Here is a 22,882-nt window from a genome sequence, read left to right as displayed (position 1 = left end):
TGGTTTGTTTGTTCCTTGTGGTTTCCACAGTCAAACATACTTAATATAACATTAATAATGACATTAATTAATATAACATGTTGAGTCATAAATGTACAATTATAACACTTCATATAGTAAAATAAGCAGAGCTCTTTAAAAAGCTCCAGGGTTTGTTACATGAAGGAAGTGAGTGGTCTGTTTTCTTTACCTGAGCACAAACTGGTTTTCTTATCAGATGCAGCAGAAAAAATTGGCACATTAGAAATAAAAATATAATTCACAACACCCTCAGGTAAAATAAACCTGAAATATTTTTAATACGATCAGTTCAATTCCCTTCAATCTTTGAAGTGTTTGGACTTTTAATAGTTGGATTCATATCACCATTAGTGGGGTTACACATCGGTATTCAAGTTCAAAAATAATTTATTGATCCCAAATGGAAATTCAATTATATTGCAGCTCATTAATTCAGATTCTTTAAAGAGTTATAGATGAGGAAAGATCTCCTGTAGCAGTCTGTATTACAGCAAATCTGAAGAAGCTTCTGACTGAAGATACTCTGTATCCTCAACAGTCTAATAAAAAAAAAATATTTTCATTGACATTCAGACATTTGACCGTCTTTGTTTCTTTTTAAATCCATTTACATGTTGCTTAGAAACCAAAGCTCTGCCGATGGAAAGTTTTACCTCAATAGTAAGTCAGGCTTGTCCGTAACTTTATTGATGTTATGAAGAAAATTATATAAATTTAAAATTATATGCTATATAATTTTATGGTATCGGTCGATATTAGTCATATTTTAACAAAGCGGCATCTGTTATGTAAATAAAACTGGGCTGATATTAACAACCGATATTTATCTCCATCTTGTCTGTTTCCGGTCATTTCTTAGAGATTCAGAAGTGAATCTTGAGTGCAAAAATAAGCAGCAGACGAGGAGAGTTCCTGAACTGTTTATATTTATTAAGAATGTAAAAAGAACAGCTGAGCATGTTTCCTTCCAAAACATAAGAAATCATCCAGAGGAAGAGTTTAGGCCAGGCGGGAAAAACAGGAATGCTGATCCAAAAGAAGGCCGGCGACTAAATAAGCAGAATATTTGGGACCAAAGAATTGACAGAAATCCTCCCTTCAGTTTGGAGCCAAACCTACATGGCAACTTTATCAACCTGCGGATCAATTTATGTAAAATGCTGAAGACAGAGAGGAAACTGAAGGCAGACAGAAACACTGTGTCCTCTCTAGTCCTTCCTCAGCGGTATCGTCTGCTCGTTGATGCCGTCCTTCGTGATGACGCAGACGCGAAGGGCGTCTCCGGTGTAGACGTCTCTCTCTGCGGCCGAGATGAAGACGTCTTTGACCAGCTGCACCGCTTTCTCCTGAGTCAAGGGAAGGTGCTGCACACCCTCCATGTTCTTAAACCCGATCTGTGAAGCAGCATTTTGGAAAGAGTCAGACTGTGTTCATAATGAGGATGAATAAAATGGTCTGTGTGTGTTTTTATCGACCTGGTTGTCTAGCAACGGCTGCAGCATGGCGCTGGCGGACCCTCCGGCCTTGTAGGTGTCTCTCTGGTAGGAGCCGACCGGGTCGAAGCTGTAAACCGCTCCTTTGCCTACGTTGCACATATTCCAGGTTGTACACAGAAAAAAAAATAGGACCATAAGACAAGCTTTAAGCGTTAATAAAACAAAATAATGTACGTAATAATAAATTCCCTGATTACTGCTGGAGACACAAAATATTTCTACTGATACTGATCCACTTGAGAAAAAGTCTGAGTTGTTTTTGGAAGAGTTTGAAAATTATTGTCGTATTTAATGACGCTATTTGATGAAGGATAACTGTTAAAGGGACGGCGTGAAATACCGTCGAAATAATTTCTGACCAAATTCTACAAATTATGAAGGAAAAACTTTTATAACTACAAAATAATAACAGGGCTGCAATTGTTTTAGTAATTTATTAATTAATTAACTAATTGGATAGAAAAAAATTCAGTTAATCACTTTTTATACGATATTACAAAGGAATCAAAATATGCAAATTAATGAAGGCTTCAACAAGAAATAAACATGTTATTGCCTAAAATGAAATAATGCAGCATTCCTCTAGTGTACGCTTGATCATTTGTAGCTAAGAATGGATCTGCAGCTTAAAGAAAAACACATTAACATTTAACATATATATTTTTTTCTTCAGCTTAATAACTGCCATCAGTGTGTGGTATATCAGCAAATGGGCTTTTATTAAGTCTATGTTAATTGAAAATCATTTTAATAAAAAATTCTTAACGATTAATTTGATGAATCATCTTAGCCAGAGCTTTATTTGCTTAAAGATATGGCAGTAAGATGTGATGTTTGACCCATTTCATACAATTCTTGCTCTGAAGTGTATAAAATACAACAATGAAGCCAGCTATGTTTACTGTAATATGTATTTCTAACAGCAGAATAGCTGAACGGTTCGTACGCTAGAACATAAGAGCCCACCTTCTTCATCCAGACCCCCAATGATGTTGTAGACGTAGTAAGGGAAGAACCTCCGACTGTACAAGATGGTGGACAACATGGCTGCAATGGCTCCGCTGGTCATAGTTTTGTTGTTTGAGTGTTTGTACATCTGAGAAGAAGAGAAATATTATTTTATAACTGAATGTAATATTTAAATCACTGTGGTATTATGATTTATATTCCTTCTTCATCCAAAATTGATTGTAATTTCTACTTGCACAAAGTTGCAAAGGACACATAAACACGCAAAAATGAAAAACTAATGACTTACACTAAAAATGTTTTAAAGAAAAAATATCCAATATTTCCAGTTTATTTTATGTGTATTACTTTGATGCCTAAAACAAAACAGGTGTCTGATTTTTTTTTTCTCCTCCACCGTATCAGACAGCATTTTGTGAATTTGGTGAATTCAAGCAAATGCAACAAGTTGTTTATAAAGCAGGGTAATTTAAAACCACAGTGAAACCAAAAACAGCTCACCTTTAGCCTGGCGTCAATGATTTTTGTCAGCGTCAGACAGTCGCCATGGAAACCACTGCAGCCAATGACAGTTGTGTCTGTCCTGTAAGCGTGTGAAAACACAAAGACTGGAATTAGTCATTTAAATATTAACATCTTTAATATAAAAAACATGAAATATACATTTAGCTATATACATGTCCATTTAGCACCAAAAAGATAATGTGATGGGTTTTAAAAGCTTGTTGTTATAACTTTTACTTTTATTTCAATAAATACCGCAAAATATTATGTTAAACTTTTAAGTCATGAAATATTATGTTAAACTTTTAAGTCATTTTCACCCATTATGGTTAAAAGGACAGTACTGCAGCGGGAGAAAAAGCATTTGGTTGGATTTAAGTCCATCTTTATTCTTGCTGGGAATATTAAATGCCATTTTCTAATGAGTCTCGGGACATAAAGACAACATATCAGCCGAGACGTGAAGCTTTTTATTGCGGTCAGTCTTCATAACATCCGTGATCAGAGGAATGACTTACAGCTTGTAGCACTTCGGGGAGTCGCGGCTGTGGATGGAGTAGCCTTCACTGAGCCTGGTGTCTGACGCTACGATGGCAAAATCTTCTCCAGCAACAGCTAGTACGGTTCTGAGAAGAAGAGGAGAAACCGGTTAGCTCCAAAATCCCTAAAACATCAAGAGTGAACACAAACTACTATAGCCTAGCTAAAGGATGCTAACAGAACAGATTCGAAACTGAAAGTGTTGCGTTTACTCCTTTCTTCCTTTTTATGACTTAACATCATGAATCAAATAAATACATTACTACATCGTGTAACATCACAAATGTAAAGTTTATACAAAAACCTGATTTATTAGCTATAGAACTGGTTTGCTAAAATTAACCGGATAGCATAAGTAGTATGAGCTAGCTTCAAGGCTAATCTGACATTAACAGAAGATTCCCACTGACCCTCCGTTGAAAGCGTAAGGTGAAAATCTGTTCTCTACAGCGCCGGCATAATGATACTCCTTCATCTTGCCAGGGCCTCCAAAACCTTGAGCTGAAAGCATCTCGGAAACAAAGCAAGGGGGAAAACTCAGCTTCCCTCGGCTAAACTCGCTGTATCACTGCAGTATGGCAGTCTCTTCCTCTGCACTCACCAACCGCCCGTCTGGTGAGGCTCACAGCTGACCAGCGCCCCTACAGGGTGATTGAGGTACGACATGCAATTCAGCTACTTCTGGATTACGGACATTTGTTTTTCACAATTATGTCATTAGCGCTACCAGATCTGATTGTCAGAAGTTTTCTGGTATAGCTACGCTCAATAATGAACCCGTTATAAGTTTCAAAAAAGTTTTATTGAGAAATATCTAAAACTTATACAAACCATCAGTGCTAGTTCTTCCATAATATGAGTATACATATATAGCAGAGTGGGCAAGCCCTTTCTACTACTATTTAATGTAAAAATGATGATAGCACTTGATTTTTGGGAGGTAATCACCATTGTTTTTAAGGGACTCTTCTGCTCTTCTTATTCAATGAAAATAACGGTGTAACATCAGCACTATTCATTTTATTAATGAGCAAAATCAGAGCAGATATTTGTGAATTTCAAAAACTTCAACTAATTTTGCAATTAATTGCATCTTAGATTTTGTGCAAATCGCCAACATAAACACTATGGCTTAACGTTGATGTAAAAAATGACTCCATCTCAAAAACTCGACATCATGACAGTGGGTAGGATTTTCAAATATTTTCAATTTTAGCCCAACATCTGTGGATTTTAGAAAATTAAAAGACCAACTGAACACTAGATTATAAAAAAAAAAATTTATGGCCACATTGTTACTTTTTTTTTCTGTAATGCTCACACAAAAGTAACAGCACCTGGCAACATAAACGATATAGAAAAGTTTATATTTTTCCTATTATTGCATAACTTACCCGGTGATCAAACTTAAACATTGTGCAGATCAGTTCAAACAAATATGTAGAATATAAGTGTATACGTCAGATTAACTTCTTATAAATTCAAAACAAGATTATGGGACAAGTAAGCAAAAAATAAAATAGGTTTTATGTATTTAAATCCCAACCTCTCAATGCGTAATTATTTTTCAGTTGTTGGCCACTTTTACCTTATTATTGAACATCAATGTTTATTTTCTAAACATAAAAAGTTACCATTTACTAATATAACATTTTGACTGCTAACTTAGCTTTCATTTTGTTACGTTAAATTCCTTTCAAATCCTTAACATTTAACTCAAAGAACCTCGTCAGCCATCTTGTATAGGAAAAAGACACAAAAATGTGAGATTTGAATAATTATTTACAAAAACATATTAGTATCAAAGCAGTAGAATTAGCAGAAAGAGATGATAAGGTTTCCAACATGATACACATGAAAAGGGAACAATTAGCCCTTTAAAGTGGATTTTATTGTAAAAAAAACAACAAACAATTTATTTACTGTGACATTAGAGGCAACAAATAACTATTTAACAACCAGTTTAGAGGACAATATAATGCAAACATAAAATAATAATAAAAACTTCAAAACACTACATTTAGGCTGATTCCAAAATCATCTGGTCAATGTAAACAAATGTTAGAGTAATTACCTTTAGTGTAATTACAAGTGGTTACAATTGCATCTTACGATTCTGAGAACAGTGAATGTTGGAGAAACTTAAATCTGAAATATAGTTAAAATAAAACTTAAAACTCCAGTGTCCGTAAACACACAGGAAGAATAGCGCCACTTGTTTAAAAAATATTGACCCAGACTGCTTTCTCAGTCAAGGAGTCATTAAAAACACAAACCACAGATAATAAGACGTAAAACACTCAAATTAATTTTTAAAATGTGAATGACGTCAGTAAGTCCTTTAAAACCCTGCATTGAATGAGTTTAAATGAGTTTCAGCACCAGATTTATATAACAACAGAAATATATGGAGAGAAAAAGCATAGTTCACTGGGAACCATAACATTTTCCAGTCATAGAAATTAATTCAAAGTTTTGTAAAAAATAAACTTAGCTCTTCATTACCAAGCAACAGCACGTTAAGCGTTCATTTAATTTTTTATTTTGCTTTTCTTAATTAAATACAGCATTTTAAAGAACACAATGTCCAAACAAAGCTTTATTTAAGAAATAGAAAAAACAATTAACATTTTCCAGAAATGTTGACAGAGGATTTGTGGACAAATTAGCTAAATTTTTACGTTGGTCATTTCTGAGCCGATTTAGACTTCTTCGGTGTTTTTACTCCTTTCTTCTTGGGTGTTGCGAAGTCTTTGTCACAAACCTCACACACCCAAAGACCTGAGAAGACAGGATGAATTGTTGAGCACAAATAAAGACAAAAAACAAGCATAAAATGGTTAAAGAGAATGATAGAAAACATTAAAAATTTCATATTCAGTAAAATTCCTAAGGGATCATCAAAAAACTTTGAGACGAGTCACCAGGTTGTTTAAACTTTATGGAAAAACGCAAACATAAAACCTCTTTGTTCAATTTAGCTGAACCTAAAGTCTTAGAGAAAGTGGAGGAAATTATGAAACATTCAAAATGTAGATAAATGTTGGAGAGAAAATCATATTTATGTGCATCCAAATCAACAAAAAATAGTTTTATCAGAAAAAAAATATTTTGAACTGAACCCAGAAACTGTAGGGTGATTTGAAGAGACCCCCTCTCAATCTGATCAACAGCAGGGTTTCCCCCAGTGTTTTATAAGCCTGGCGGGCCACCAGGCTTTAGTTGTGCCCCCACCAGGCTAAGCACTACTTATTTAAGTCTTTTTAAAATGTTTGCATTTTTTAAGATTTTATAGTTGGTGTTCAGGTGTTAATCTTTTAATAACACATAATTATCAAGTGATATTTTCAAATTTCCTGTCAAATTTAAATGTTTTTTAACTAAAAAACATGACGGGCCGCTGGATGAATGACTGCTGAGCACCTAACCACCAGGCTTAGCAAGTTTTCTGAGGAAAACCTTGAACAGGATGTTTTTTGTTTTTTTTTAATAAACTTTAAATTTATTACACTATATGGATTAAAATAATCAACCTCTGCCATTTCTGAATTAAATTGTTTTTTTAAAGACTGGCAACGATTCTGCAGTCAGGTCACACAGCTACCAAAAGTCTGAAAGAAAATCTAAATATCTTTCAATAAACATTTTCCTGCTTACTCTCATTTCAAGTGTTGAGGTTTATTAGTGATAACAAAAACATCTTTTCATGAGTCAATTCTTCATAATTATGAAAATAAATCCCAATTAGCACACAGACTATTCTCTGTCTAAGCTAAACTATCTGGAAATCTTTGCAGTGAAACTGGAAAAGTAGAAATTCAGCTCGTCTAAAAATCCTTTATTCTAAATTCACTGGATTTGAACAGGAACTATTGCATGGCATGTAAGAAATAATATCTACTTTCTCAAAACGCTAAATGCTTTTTTTGAACTCTCATTTTTCTAGGTAGAGCCGCATTGCTCTAACATGCAGCTGCAGAGGCAAACCAGTGAACAGTTGTACTGGTTATGTAAAAACATTTATATTTAATCTGACGCAGCCATTTTATTTCGCACAACAAATATCAAAGATAATCAAATTAAACTGATGAAGAAAAACAAAACATGGCTGAAACCCCCCCACACAAAGCCATTTCTCCTCACCTGTAGGTATTTCATCCATGCCCACGCAGAAGGTGTGGTAGCCGCGGTCACACTTGTCACAGAACATCATCTCGTCCTCATGGTGCGGCTGGCGGCACACGGTGCACGTCTTACACTCCATGCACTGCCAGCGGTACGTCTGGATCACGCTCACCAGCTCCTCGCTCATGTCCAAGCAGGACGGATGGCCTGAGGTTCACAGACACACAGACGAGTATGCAGGGCAGAACGGTGGAGGACACAAACAGAACAGAAAAAAGACGTGTGTGAACAGACTCTTGTACATCCAGTTAAAGGTGCAGCTCTGCTGTTTTAAAGGTGACCTATGATGGTTCCTGGAAAGGGTTAGGACAGGTCTATGGCCCATATATTTACTGCACAAAAATCTTTCTTAGGTAACGAGAGTTTAGTTTCATTATCCTCCTTCCAGATTGAGATGCTTTATGGCTTCATGTCACTTTAAAGCCAAATTAGCTCCTGCTGGCCACGACCTTTAATCCTCAACGTTTACATTCACACATTAAAATTCAAATTCAATTCTAATTCGAAGATGCTATTGAGCCCCAAGGGAAATTAAATGTTGTTTTAACTTGTTTAAAATGGCCGCAAACTGTTCTACAACTGTAAATCTTTGAAAAGCAGAAGTGGAGTCTCCTGCACAACCAACAAGCATGCAGCAAATGGTTTCTGGATGGTAAGTCAACAACAAAACACTTGTCTTTTCCAGCAGCCATTGTACATCAGTAAAACCAGCTGACCAAACATGCTGGAGCTCAGCGTGGGTTGCTAGGTGACGGGCCGAGCTAGGCTGGGGTTGCTAGGTAACGACGCAGTGTCCGTTGTTTGTGACTTTGGCGGGTTTTTTTAAACATCTCATTTTCCAAACACCAAAGAGACTAACTTGCACCAAAAAACGCTGGAAGTTTTTAAAAAAATTTTATGAAGCACTTGATCTGGTTTTAGAAGCAGTTTAGATACAAATGGAAATATAAAAAGGTACAAAATATGAATTTGTATAATAGGTCACCTTTAAATGAGCATATTCATTTGGAGTTTTACTGCAGCTGTAATACCAAAATATCCTTCAACTCTTTAGTTACGATTCCTGCCGAGCAAAAATGTCTAATTCTAAAAAACTGTCTAACAAATGTCTACAATAGCCTCATATCAGGCGAGGATTACTACTAAAAATAGAAAAAGAATTGAAACAAATTAGATTTTAGAGCAATAACACGTGGACTGTTGTAAATAAACACATAAAACTAATAATTTCAGCGTCAAAGCAGAACAGAGTAATAACACAAAGAGCAGGAAAAGTGGCGTTAAATGGCAGCTTGCAGACTCACCGCTGTTATCACACTGGGAGCAGTGAATGAGAGCCTCCGGCCTGCCTCTCCTGTTGGCCTCTTTACCCTTCTGGCAAATGCCACAAATAGCATTTGGAATGACTTTAGGCTGCAAGGGCAGAATAACGCTATAAAACCAATCAAACATTTGAATTTTGTAGTCATGGATATAAAGCAGAAGAGGGAAAAAAATATACTTTTTTTCCTACTATAAAATATAATTACCTGCTGCATTAAAAGTCAGTTTGAAATTTCATTTTAGGAATCAGTTATTTCAATAAAATATCCATGTCAACACAAAAACTCCTCTCTGACCACATCAGTATTTCCTTTTAGTTATAATATAGAAATGATCAGTGATAATTACAGATGTGACAAATTATCGTTGTCATAAATGCTAAAAGAAAAAGTTCTGGTAAAACTTGCAGCCTAGTTTTTAAAGAGTACAAAAAAACAGAAAACTTATTCATCAATAATCTCACAGGTAACAAGAAGCTTTCCACCTTTTTTCAGAAATCAAATAAACATTGTTATAAACACACAAAAACCAAAACAGCAAAGTGCCTTCCTCCACTGAAATAAGAAACAAAGTCAACTTTTTCTTTATATTTACATTTTTGAACAATATGTTGATGCACCAAAGTAATTTAACCCAAAAAATTAAATTACCGTAGCAAATTAAAGGCTTCTATTCTCACAAAACACAAACTAGGAACTTATTCAAACTGATTTAAAATGAATAATAAGCAGTTTGTTGTTAACTTGGCAAAACTGGGTGAGACTTCTAAAAGATTTGCACCTAGACGGGGAAGCACAGTTTGCTGTAAAACAAAAGTACTTCAGTACCAAAATGACAACTTTCAAAAAGCTTTTAGCTAAATCTCCTGCATGAAATATTCTTGAAATGTTGGAACATTTAAAACACTCAAGAAAAAAGCAGTAAATTGAACAAAACTATCCAGGGAGAAACTCAAACTGACCAGAAACAGAAACGCTGAGATGCGTTTTGTTCTTCACCTCAGAAACCTGCTTCACAGTTTTAGTTACAGATCATTTAAAACCACTTTGTTGTTAAAACACTATTTAAAAAGTTACAATAAACTCCAAATATGGAGGATTGTGAAACAACATGAACTATAAACTGCTTCGGAAAAGAAAAACGCTGTGAACTTTTCCACCTTTTGTCACGTCGCCATAAGCCTTAAAGCATTTTATTGGTAATTTATATGATATTAATGAATAACAGTGAAAAGGACAACAACATAGAGCATTAGTTAATATATCTTCACAATTATGCATTAATTTGTGTTGATCTATCACATAAATTCTGTATAACGTGATTTCTTTTTTGTTTTAATGTAATAAAATGTGGAAAGATTTACGGTTTTGCAAGGCATAATTTGTACCAACACATTATGTGGCAATAATCAGAAAAATATAAACTGAGTAGATTTTTAAAAAGTTTTTTAAAACTGGAAAAAGTGTAAGATTTGGTAAAGACAAAAACCAAAAATTTGAATCAATAAAAATGAATTTGAATTAGACAGAAAAGCTAAATATCTTTAAAATTCAAAAATAATGCCAAATTACTAAACATTAAATAAATAAACATTATTCTCATTTCAAGTGATTACGTTTATTAAGTTAGTCTACATGGATTAGTCTACAGATAATAAAAAACTTTTTTACACAGCTCTGGCAAAAATTGAGAGACCACTTAAAACGCTCAGTTTCTCTGATTTCAGTTTTTACATGTATATGTTTGAGTAAAATGTACATTGTTCTTTTATTCTATAAATTACTGACAACATGTCTACAAAAAAAAGTATTTGTAGAAAATAAGAAATGGTCAAAATAACTAAAAAGATGCAGAGCTTTCAAACCTCAAATAATGCAAAGAAAACAAGTTGATATTCATTTAGAAACAACAATACTAACGTTTTAACTCAGGTTCAGAAATCAATATTTGGAGGAATAACCAGGAGGTTTTCAATGGGGTTCAGTGCAGTGGGCTGTAGTTCATTAAGTATTTATGAATCTATTCTTCATGATTATCAAAATAAATCCTGACACAATCGCATTTCAAACTTTGTGACAAATTATTGCTTTTGGCTATAAAATGCATTTTAATTAACTGGATTAAGAATAAACCACCAACTATCACACAATGGCATAGAGAAATATTTAGGGTCCTCCCTCATGAAAGGATTAGTGCAGTTCTTAAGGGTAATGAGAAACATTTCTTTGATATGTCGTCTCCTGTGCTAAACTATTTATCTAAAGTAGGGTGACCATATTTTAATTTGGGAAAACCAGGACAACCTGGACCGGGGGGGGGGGCTCTAAAAGCGGGGAAACTCCATACATTTGCGCTTTCGTATGTTGTTGGCGTACTGACAGCCACGCTATCTATCTTCTGATTAAGAACAGGGCTGCCCGCACTGACGCGGCTCAGGGATTACGTCACACGCAGCGCCGTGCGCAGTGCCCTAGTGCCTGTAAATATAATGGTCCAATGAAGGAAATTTAAAAAACAGGACATTTCCTCACTTTCTAAAAACAACCCGGGACGCCCGGGACAGGACGTGAAATACGGACATGTCCCGGGAAATACGGACGTTTGGTCACCCTACCATAAGAGCTGACAAGACTTGTGATGAGAGGTCAGAATCCTGTAAAGTGGAAGATCTCACCAGGTCTTAACTAAAGAACATAGAATAGAATAGAATAGAATAGAATAGAATAGAATAGAATAGAATAGAATAGAATAAAATAGAATAGAATAAAATAAAACATCCTCCTTTTGTATTGCTATGCATCTTTCTTCTTTCTTTGATCACCCGGCTAGATATGATTGTGTTGATGTTAGGCTTTAAATATGTCTGTAAATATTTGCCGACCATTGAAGACATGATTTAACGTGAATGTGACATTGTACGGCGGCTTCCTTTTATTTTTTTTTCTTTCTTTATTTTTTTTATGTCTGTTTGCTTTTTTGTTTCTCTTCCTTATTAAAAGATGATAGGCAGCACAGTGTACAAGTTTCTATTTTTAAAACACAAAACGAATAAAAAATTTTTTTTTAAATAAATAAATAAAAATAAAATAATAAATAAATCCCACGCAGCACTCAGACTATTCTCTGTTTGACCCAAACTGTCTGGAGATCTTTTGTAGTGAAACTGGAAAAGGAACAATCCATGAAACTGCATCCAGCTCGTGTAAATATCCTTTATTCTAAATTCACTGGATTTGAACAGGAAATATTGCATGTCATGCACACGTAAGAAATAATACCAACTTTCTCAAAACGCTAAATGCTTATTTTTTTCTTTTTTAAAAACTGCACGTTTTCTAGATAGAGCCACGTTGCTCTGACATGCAGCTGCAGAGGCAAACAAGTGAACAGTTGTACTGGTTAAATAGAAACATTTATATACTGCTGGTGTCACAGCTGGTTGAAAAGTTATGATGTAGTTTAGACATTTAAATTCACATCTATACAAAACTGCTGTAGAGTTATTAAACCAGTTCCTATCATTAGCAGGGAGAAATTAGCAACAAGGTAAACAAAGGCTTTAAAACCGCCCAGTTTTCTCTGGTTGTATGCAGCCTCTCCCCCACGTATTGCTGCACACTGCTAGCAGAAAGAAAAATAAAGTCAATTTTGAGTCAGAATATTATTTAAATCTACTAAACTCTCCAACATGAACATGTTTCTGGTATAACCCAACTCCACCTGCTTTTACGTTTGTCAACGCTACCAGAGTTACAAAAAATCTAAATATATTTACTTCTTAAAACACTATATAGTCTTAAAATATAGAAATAACATCTACCTCCCTTCAAGAGGAAAAGGATGGTGTTGTAGTGATCTTACTTTGAGAAACTTTGACGCACTGAACGCTGCAACAACCAACCAGAAAACGACCATCCCCACACTACAAAGCTGAGCTTAAGTCAAAAGGACGCTTTCATGTCCTTTATACTCACCTGAGCGCTGACTTATGCACACGTTTAACATGTTCTCTTTTAATTTAATCTAAAAAAATAAAACACAATGACCTGCAAGGGAACACATTACCTAAGCTCGACCAAAGATGTTGCATTTATGAGTGTTGGAAAAAGAGAAGCACATTTTTGGCTCCGTCAATCAGCAACTGCAGCTCAGCTCAGCGACAGTGTGAAAACGGTCTGAAACACTTCAAGAGGACAAATAACGTCCAAACCGAACCGCTGTCTCACACTCATTAACAGTCTAGAAAGAAAGTGTGCTATGTTGCTAATGCAGTTAAACGTAACTCCGACTAGAACGACTTTCATGGCTTATTAGATTAACAATGGAAATAGGCAGTAATTAAAACGACTTCAAATATCTTTCTTTGAAAAATAAATTATATTTTTACTCCATATAGCTGCTTTTTGTATTGCGTTATCCAGCGTAAAGTGAAAATCTTTATGATTTGACCTCCTGGGGAAACATGTAACTTATAATTCAGGCTGAGTTTGTGCCGTCTGTTTTTCAACACAATTAAATGAAGCTCCTCTATGCCATCATATCGATTGGGACGCTGCAGACTGGAAATATTAACGAATCACTTAAATTAAAACTGCTCTGGAGTCGTTTTGCCTTTTTGGACTGCTAAGGTTAAAAGCTTTGGCAGAGTTAAAATGGATCAGGTGGAAGATTTTCCAAGGCTAAACCAGGACTAGCTACACCGTAAAAACACAACATCTTACCAAGTCATTTTGGTCTAGGTTTTAGTACAAATATCTTGGTTTGAAATAAAACAAAACTAACTTATAAGTTACTTTTCAGCAAGATATAAAAGTTTAAGTAAATAATTCCTTAATTTTGAAAAAAAAAAAAAGTACTAGTTCCACTGGCCAATTACAAAATGGAGAAAATGTCTTGTTACAAGTGAAATAATCTGCCAGTGGAACTAGAACTGGGTTGCTAGGTGACGGGCTAGGCTTGGCTGGGGTTGCTAGGTAACGGCACCAGTGGAACTAGAACTATTTTATCAATATTAAGGAATTACTGACTTAAAACAAGCTCTTATATTTTGCTTGAAAGTCACTTCTATGTAAGTTTTGTCTTATTTCAAGTGCACTAAGATATTTGCACTAGAAACTAGACCAGAAATAAGATTTTGTGTTTTTGAAGTTCTAAGCTTGGTCTAAAAATGAATAAAAAGAAAGGATTTAAACTCATATTTGGTTAGTTTTATGATTTTACCTCTGATCTATATAATTTCTGCAGAAGATCATAACACAGGGAGACAGATGTCTACCCAGGTTATTATATTTGGCTTATTTTCCTACAAAAACACATCAACATATCCATAACTGAAGTTAAAAATCTTGTTTCCAGTAACAGTTTGTGTTTGGGAAGACATTTGTTAATGTTGACGTGCATTTCTGATCACTAGATTGTATTTGTAATTACATTGTAAATGTATTTTTTCACTTTATTGGAAAACACAAATTATTAACAGACTTCTATGTAATGCAAGGACCAGGTTGGCTATGCAACTTGTGGCCATAAAAAACACGGATCTGCACTTTTCTGAAGTCGGTTTTGTTGCTTTTGTTAAGTAGAAATTCTCACTGCTTCTTGGCATCAATAAATAACCGAACATGGAACCAATCAGTAAATAATACGTCTATCTGCTGGGAAAAGCTCCCTCCATTCTGATTCAGTAACCATTTAGTGGGATTTTTACCTTGTTTTCAAGCCATAATGCATTTTATAAGTGAAGTATTTCTAAAACTGTGGTTTAAAATAACATATCACTGATTTATTGAATGTGATTTTACCAAATATGGAATAATAATAAGCCTGCAGGTCGAGGTAGTCGGGGTTTCATTTAATCAGTAAGGATTAGTGTGCATGGCACACTTCAGAGACAGATAATAATATTACCTACAGTGATATACTTTATAAAACCACCACAAAATGTATGCGGCTTATTTTTTCTTTATATCTTTAACAAAGTTTCTTTTCCAAGAAGAGAAAATTAGCAGCCAAAAAATCCACATACTTGTCTTAGAAATTTTTTTTGACAAGTGAGGACAGATAAGAGGTATATGAAGGGCAATCAGGAGAAAAAAAAAGTTCAAATTTGTCTTCACTGAAGAAAAAAGTAAAAGTGCAGTGAAAAAGAAACGTGAACTGTTCCTTTAAAATGTTCTTATTGCTCACAGTTGGGTAAAAAAAAAAAAAAGCAGGCAGGGGGTCAGGGTTTGGAGGGGGTCAATCATAAAGCCAAAAAAAGTCAAAGGTCAGGACCCCCTGGTGTGTGACTGTGTGTGTGAGGCGGGGTGGACCGGGACATTCCAGCTGGGAGACAGGCTGACCAACTGTAGATGCTGAAGAGAGCTAGGTAGGGGGTCAGGAATGGATGGAGTAAGGAGGTGGTGACAGTAGAAAGAGGAGAAGGGGCAGAAAGTGCTGCTGCTGTTGTTGGAGAAGAGTTTTCAGGTGGATTTGTCCTCTACCTTGTACCCTGGAGTGGCTTTGTGAGAGTGGCGCTGGTCTTTTCCCGGCGTTGACGTTCTGTCTTTGGCTTTGGACTTCTGACGATGTCCTCCTCCGTCCTCCTGGCTCTCCACGTCAGAGGTGTTTCCTGAAGAGCTGTCCTACGGAGAAACAGAGGTGGTAACAAATTTAAGAAAATAAGCCAGAAAATTATCCTTTATGAAAGAAAACGTTGGACTTGGCATAAAGACAGCACAGAGCTGCTGTTACGGAGGGATGCACCAACTGCAGTTTTCTGGCCTTTTCTATGTTTTCTGTCTGAAATGTCACTAAATATAGCAAGAAAGTCACTGAGTTGGTAACAATGGTGGACTATTGTTAACTCCAAACATACAGACATGATCTGGTGGGCCCGTCCATCAGTCAAATCTCTCTCACAGAAGAGCAGAAGAGGCAGCGGTTGATTTTTAGACCTTTGCTGAAGTAGATAAGATTGGCTTCACGTGCAAGTATCAACCAATCACCATTCTAACAAAATTAAGGAAATCTGTGCCGATAAATCAGCGATCTGTGCTTTTTTGATGATGCGCAACTCAAATATAAGACGGTTTAAGAACATTACGAATTTAATTTAAGTATTGCAACAGAAATGTACAATAGAAAAATCACACACATGTATGTTTCTCCAGACATTTATTGGTGCTTTAGGTTCTGTTAGGCTGCTCTTGGCAGTTGGTGGTTACCATAGCAACCGGTAACTGACAGCTCCTCCCCCTTTTCTTCTGTTGCTGTTTGTAACTGCTGCTAACGCCTCATTGGGAGCAGTTAGCTAAACAAATCTGGAATTTGTTTAGGGTTATTTATTATATTTTATTTAGTGTATAGGGGCAGAAACTGCTGGGTTATAAATAAAAACAACTGGTTCAACTGGTTTTGAATTTCCCCTTAGGGATTAATAAAGTATTCATAATCATCATCATCATCATCATCATCAAAAAAAACTGAGAAAGATAAGTTGGTGAGATTAGAATAGAATAGAATAGAATAGAATAGAATAGAATAGAATAGACACCCTGTTTTAGCCACATCAGGCAGAGATCATACATTTCTACGTCTCCATCAACAAGCTATTGCCTTACTGATGAATTCTTGTTGTTCTTGTTGTCCTTGGCCTCATCTGCATCGTCCGAGTCGGGCTCTGAATCTGGAGCAGGAAGCTCTGGATCCAGTGGAGGCTCATACAGAGCGGTGTTCAGCGGCAAATAGCGCAACTCATTGGGCAAGTACCTGACATGAAGAAAACGATGATACATCAGGAGGGAAAAAGATGATAAAACAAGAAAATATTAGGATGGCTAGGGTGTCATGTTCACCTAACGGTAAGCAATTACTCTATATACAAGTAAAAAAGAACATGGATGTTGTTCTTTAGAGCTAAATTTACCTTTTGTAGTAATCTTGGAACTGTCCTGGTATGAGAGCCACAGGGTAAGGCCCGGTTTTGGTTAATTCTGGAGCAAGTACCTTGAATCTGCCCTGTGGTACCTGGATAACCTGGAAACATAAAGACACACATTCAGAAACTGATCTTATAACAAAGTTATATGTGTTCATTCAACACTCAACTAAGGGTTTTTACTAAAGTGCACCAACTGCAATTTTCTGGCCAATCACTAAAAAGCCTGACGTGCCGATTCCAAATTTGTCCAATTTCCATTTTTTTGATCCCCCAAAGTTAAGCAAATTGTGGCTGATTTAATTGGTGCACGACTAGTTCTTACAGATATCTTAATCTTTGACACCAATTTCTACACTGGAATACTTAAATACATTCATGCAATTGAGAGGACATAAATATCAACCTTAGAGCCTCAGAGATGGATGAGGATAACCAAACGTCGTCACTTCAATAGTACTCGCAGGCCAGAAAAATATACGTTTTAAAACTAAAATCGCCAAAAATATTGCTGTGATTTTTCTTAAACTACTCAACAATAATCTAAACATGAGCTATTTTAAGCAAACAAATAAAGTGCTCGTTTTTTTTTTTTTTTGTAGGAACGGGATCATAGATCCAAAACTTCAACTGGTATTTCCATGTTTTCCTGGTTAAGTGTAAGGAATCCAGTTTGCCTATTATTTTGGGCTTAATGGAAGAAAACAGAAAAAATATTTTGTCTATTCTCAGCAATAAAAACAGGATGTATATTACTCTTCATTTAAAATCACTTTTTATGTTTAGCCAAGTTTTAATACAGCAAAAAAATAAAAAATAAATAAGAGCAGATTTTGGTGCACTAAGATTTACTTTAGATGATAAGTCAATGAGTAGATGTGGTATGATATGGCTAAAAAACTTAACTAGTGTCATATCAGTTCACATTGATAATTATTGATTAATTCTCTTGTTTTAAATATCTGAAATACTTCAGAACTGCTGGCATGATCTCCTGTTTTATTCACACAGTTGCTTTTTATTTTTAAGCAGTTATGACTGCACAAGTTACTTAATATGTTGTTGCTAGGTAACCATAGAATGATTGAGTCAGTTGATTCCACCAGCCTAGCTTAGCTGGCCAGGAGAGGTTGAGCGGCTACAGTCTTTCTTCTTCCTACATCTCCCAGAATGCCATGGGTTTCTGGATTGTAGTTCAGCGATTATTCTATACATTGAATATTCTATTAGATGTATTATCTATTGATACTGATCACGTGTCTATTGAGATATATGTTGTTATTGATTTATTGTCCAGCCCTATCAGGCCTCACTTTGAACACCTTTGATTTATCGCATTAATAAATAGAAATTAACTTTTTTTTCATATTCCATTTTCTATTTCCATGCTCAGCCAGATCTGGAAAACGTCTCCAGAATGTGCAGTAAATGCTGCCAGTATTGTAAAACCGGACTTACGTGGGTCTGAAGGTCAAAATAAGCTCTCCTCTCTTCCATACGCTCCCTGTTGAAGTTGCTGTTAAACTCTGCGGCTTTTTTCGCAGCCTCCTTTATGTACTCAGGAACCTTGCTGGCCTCGACCTTCTGAGGGTTCTGCTGCTGCATTTGCTACAGTAAAATAAATCACATCAAGACAGAATCAATTATGAAGAAGCGTTTTCTCAAAGCAGACTTCTGGCGTGATATTTCTGCTGTTTGTGCTCACAGAGTACTCTTTCGCTATTCTCTGTCGCTCCCTTTCTTGCAGTATGACAGAATACTCGGCATGTTTGGAAGGATACTCCTTGATCATCAGATCTATCACTTCGTCGCTTCGCAGAGCTGTGAGACCTGAAGGCATCACAAACACTGGCGTCAGGAAATGCGTCAATCCTTTTGTAAATTATTTAAGGGTTATAATTTTTACCCAGAGTGCACTGTGTCTCCGTAATGACATTTTGTTCTCGAAGATAGAGCTTCTCTTTGTGGGACAAATCTCGCCTCTCCATATCTGCACAGAGATAAAAGAGAAAAAGGAAACTAACTCAGAACAACAGCTTGAAATAATTCTTCACAACATGACAGAAGTTTAATTTAACACCAGGAAGAACATGAGTTCAGGCTAACCTCTCTGTAATATAACCACATGTTGGGCAGAGCTGAGTAGTAACTATTTATATTTACTTGAGTAACTTTTTGGAAAAAATTTATTCTTAAGGGAATATTACTATGCCTATTCTACTTTTACTTGAATAACTTTATTAACAATTATCACTATTCTTACTAGAGTAACATTTCTGGATTATCTACCCACTATGAGTAACGTCAACAAAGGAAGAACCAGTTTGTTTTAACCAAAAGTTCACCAGCCATAAACACTCATCTACAGTTTCTATTAAAGTTTCATAAGTTTTATATTGAAGGAAACTGATCTGGAAAATATTTGCTGTTGCCTTATTTTGTGATTATTTATCTTAATCATTTGCATTTTTGGTGTTTCCACATTTCCACATAACTTTATATTTGGTCTACGTGATAATGTAACTTTTAAATATTAGATTGATGTTTTGAACTCAATACTTGAGTAGACTTTTTGTTAAATATTTTTTTACTCTTACTTGAGTAATTTCTTGGCCGGCTACTTTTTGCTTTTACTTGAGTAAAAATATGTTGAAGTTGTGCTACTGCTGTATAATTTTTGGAAGCTTTTAACATTTTACTCCTGCTCTCATCTATACTAAGTCTTTAAAAAAATAAGATTACCCAGTTAACTTACAAGTGAGGAATGAGATTCAAACTTTATGAGAATCTAATTCTTACCAGGATACTTCCTCTTGAATGATGTCACTCCCAGATACTCGCTGACCTGCTCCTGCAGCATGTAATACTCTCCTGTGTCATCAGGTGGCCACTTATACTCTGTCAGGTTCTCCGCTGGAAAATATGTCGCTCTGAACAGGGATGTGTTGGGGGTTTGTGAATTTAGGGGGGGGAACAAGAGGGAACAGGTAAAAACAAGTGAGACCAAGTCAGACGAAGACAATAGCTATTTATTGTGTCCTCTGTGCAGTTTACCCGAGCTCTTGGCTGAAGGTGTCACAGCTTCGGGAGCTGTCTCCTGAACCCATTCTCCTTCTTTTGGGAGGCTGACTGCCGTCGTTGGAAACCTCATCTATTACATCTTCCTGCAGACAAAAATAAAAATACAAACCATTAATGACACCAAGAATTCAGATCACAAATGCTTAAGAATTTTGAAATGGGATAGTCAGGCTATAATAAACAGACAAAATAAACTTTTGTTTCATTCAAATGTTTATTCATTTAATGAACAGGTTACCAAAAGTTTGAAAAGTTACAGGACTGCTGAAAACATTCACACTATTTCAATAGTTAAAGGTCCTTTTATTGACAAGCCACAGTTTGACAGTTTCACAACATTTTTTGTCTGAGACAAAAATGAAATATAATGCTGTGGAAACCAAACACTAGTGAATAAAGATGGCTATAATTGTAATAATCTACATGTGGTAGGAATAATTGTTGCTTTACTGTTTAAAATAACAACAATTAGATCATGTTATGCATTTTTTGTTTCATTTGAATACACAGTGGAAGAAAGTAATGAAAGAGAAAATGTAAAACATCATTAGTCAATGCAAGACTGTCAAGCACTGACTTAGGTATTGTATGACAGTCTTAAAAGAATTTGCTTATTAAAGTAAATTAATTTTGTGTATGTTGTGCTCTGTTTAAGCTTTATGAGACACACATTTGAAGTCCCGTTTGTTATTTGCATAAGTTTACTGACACGTAACTGTTTTGTGACCATCAAATATGAGCAGGAAATATAAAATTATCATTTGAAAACAAAGGAGGGACACTAATGTCGCCAACACAACCATCCATAGGGATATAAGGAGCTAGCCGTTAGCTGACATTGAGGTAACGCAGAATTTCAAATTTCACTTATTTATGAAATTAAATGAAGCAAAAATGTCACCTTTAGTGATTGTGCTCCTGGAGTGGCGGGGTTGCTATCGCATGGCGGTCTGACGGGGAGTACAGCTGCCATATTTCAGTAAAATAATGAAAGTAGCTAAGCTAGCTCACTAGCCGTGGCTGTTTCTTCTTCTTCGATAAAGCTTTGGGACGATTTTCAAAGTTAGAGCAGTGACCCCTGGTGGCTCGGAGGATTAATCGGGAATTATTTTGTGTATTCAGAAATATTTTTTTGATACCAAAGGGAAATATACGAATTCAGATACACTGTTTTAAAAAGAATTTTAAAACATATATCCAAGTAAATTAAAATATAATTGAAAAACCTATTCCAATGGACACAGAGAGATATTTTTTAAGTATCTGAATCTCATAATTTTGTTTATAACGGCTTACATCTGATGAAACCCCAAAAATCAATTCCTAGTAAGTTAGAATATTACATTTAAATATTTATTTTCAGGATAGGATTCTGTATGGCTCCCTTTGCATTGTGTATTGCTGCATCAGTGTAGTGCTACAATGGAGGTTTTAAGGAAGTTTTGATTGCTTTAATACCGTTAGCATGTCTGCATCACTGGGTGTCACTCATCCTCCTCATGATAATGCCCCATAAATTATTTGGGGGTTAGGTCAAACCAATTTGTTGGTTTATCAAGTACCAAAATACCATGGTCATTGATCCAGGAATTGATACTTTTAGAAGTTTGGTCAGAGTCTGTTCCTCTCCACTCTTCCTCCAAACTCTTTAGGACTTTGGAGGAAGTCCAAAAGAGTCCTAAAGAGCCTTTTAGGACTCATTAAGACTAAAGAGACTAAAGACTCTTTAGTCTTAAAGACTAAAAACTTTACTTTTGTTTTCTCTCAAACAAAAGTAAAGTTTGAGAGAAAACTTTATTTTTTCTCTCAACGTAAAGTTTGACAGATCAAACTTTACTTTCATCTGAAAACAGAACTTCAGATTAACAGGCATTTTGTCCAGTCCCTTTTCTCCTTATCTGGTGTAAGATGCTCCTAACGCCTCCGGTTTATTGGTGGATTAACTAGAAGTGTGACAGTTTTACACCAGGTGCTGGATCCATCTTTGTATGGTGACAAAATCACAGACCCCAAACTTTTGAAAGGGTTTTGCGTTACCCATTCAAACCAAATAGCAATGGTTATTCCTGCTACTTGTGCATCCACTGCAAAAAGACTGAAGTAATTTTGCCTTTGTTTCTAGTGCAAATATCTTAGTACACTAGAAATAAAACAAACTAACTTATAAGTAACTTTTTGTTTAGAGTCTGTAATTCCTTAATCTTGATGGGAAAAAAAATACTTGTTCCATTGGCAGATTATTTCATTTATAACATGAGGAAAGTATTTATTGAGACACTCAAGTCTCTAAACTAGTAGTTTTTCATCAATATTAAGGAATTGCTTACTATAAACGAGCTCTTATACTGTGCTGAAAAGTTACTTGTAAGTTACTTTTGTCCTATTTCAGGTATTTGTATTAGAAACTAGACTAAAAATAACATTTTGTGGTTTTGCAGTGTCATTTTCTACAACGCTTTTTTCCCCTTCACTTAACTTTCCATGAAGAAACCTTGATAAAGCACTCTGATAAAGCTTCTTCAGCAATGAACATTGTGACGTTTCATTTTTGTGGAGGGTGTCAAGCCTCCAGTCTACCTCATGATTGTGAGACCATAACAATTCAACATTAGTAATAGTCTTTATTAGTTTTATATAAAAAATTGGGTGGATAAACTAATTAAACAAAAAAAGGACTTGAAACATTTATTGTGAATATGTACGAGTCCCAGTTTTTTACCGAAACAACCGTCAAACAGTTTGAATCTGCTTTGAATCATTGAGCAGTAGCAGCACCACCTCGTGGTCATTTTGAGTCATTACATGGAAAATGTTATGGATTCGCCACAAAAAGCTTTTATTTTGA

General features: G+C 35.5%; 2 protein-coding genes across 2 annotated transcripts; both read right to left on the bottom strand.

Annotated features, from left to right (window-relative positions):
- Positions 1-930: 930 nt before the first annotated feature.
- On the bottom strand, positions 931-4,133 carry psmb1 (proteasome subunit beta 1). The gene is made up of 6 exons (XM_005804213.3): positions 3,941-4,133; positions 3,509-3,616; positions 2,988-3,069; positions 2,484-2,613; positions 1,497-1,603; positions 931-1,415 (listed from the first exon to the last, which is right to left on the bottom strand). Exons 1-6 carry the CDS (start codon positions 4,039-4,041, stop codon positions 1,230-1,232), a joined length of 714 nt encoding a protein of 237 aa, XP_005804270.1. The 5' UTR covers positions 4,042-4,133; the 3' UTR covers positions 931-1,229.
- Positions 4,134-5,399: 1,266 nt separating this feature from the next.
- On the bottom strand, positions 5,400-21,074 carry phf10 (PHD finger protein 10). The gene is made up of 12 exons (XM_014470706.2): positions 20,939-21,074; positions 20,011-20,120; positions 19,756-19,886; positions 18,863-18,946; positions 18,662-18,786; positions 18,415-18,564; positions 16,945-17,054; positions 16,640-16,787; positions 15,521-15,661; positions 9,020-9,128; positions 7,674-7,862; positions 5,400-6,311 (listed from the first exon to the last, which is right to left on the bottom strand). Exons 1-12 carry the CDS (start codon positions 21,008-21,010, stop codon positions 6,217-6,219), a joined length of 1,464 nt encoding a protein of 487 aa, XP_014326192.1. The 5' UTR covers positions 21,011-21,074; the 3' UTR covers positions 5,400-6,216.
- Positions 21,075-22,882: the final 1,808 nt, after the last annotated feature.

Source organism: Xiphophorus maculatus, chromosome 4 (genome assembly GCF_002775205.1).
Source record: "Xiphophorus maculatus strain JP 163 A chromosome 4, X_maculatus-5.0-male, whole genome shotgun sequence".
Taxonomy (NCBI): domain Eukaryota; kingdom Metazoa; phylum Chordata; class Actinopteri; order Cyprinodontiformes; family Poeciliidae; genus Xiphophorus; species Xiphophorus maculatus.
This window is presented reverse-complemented; position numbering and strand designations above follow the sequence as displayed.

Bases quoted from the DNA above. Each gene is read 5' to 3' on its own strand.
- psmb1 (XM_005804213.3), bottom strand. From the start codon at position 4,041: ATGCTTTCAGCTCAAGGTTTTGGAGGCCCTGGCAAGATGAAGGAGTAT. The intron at 3,617-3,940 runs GTCAGTGGGAAT...TCTTCTTCTCAG, and splicing joins CCTTACGCTTTCAACGGAGG to AACCGTACTAGCTGTTGCTG. The intron at 2,614-2,987 runs GTGAGCTGTTTT...TCTTCTTCTCAG, and splicing joins TCATTGACGCCAGGCTAAAG to ATGTACAAACACTCAAACAA.
- phf10 (XM_014470706.2), bottom strand. From the start codon at position 21,010: ATGGCAGCTGTACTCCCCGTCAGACCGCCATGCGATAGCAACCCCGCC. The intron at 18,565-18,661 runs GTGAGCACAAAC...ATTTTACTGTAG, and splicing joins GAATAGCGAAAGAGTACTCT to CAAATGCAGCAGCAGAACCC. The intron at 7,863-9,019 runs GTGAGTCTGCAA...TGTGAACCTCAG, and splicing joins CTCCCAGTGTGATAACAGCG to GCCATCCGTCCTGCTTGGAC.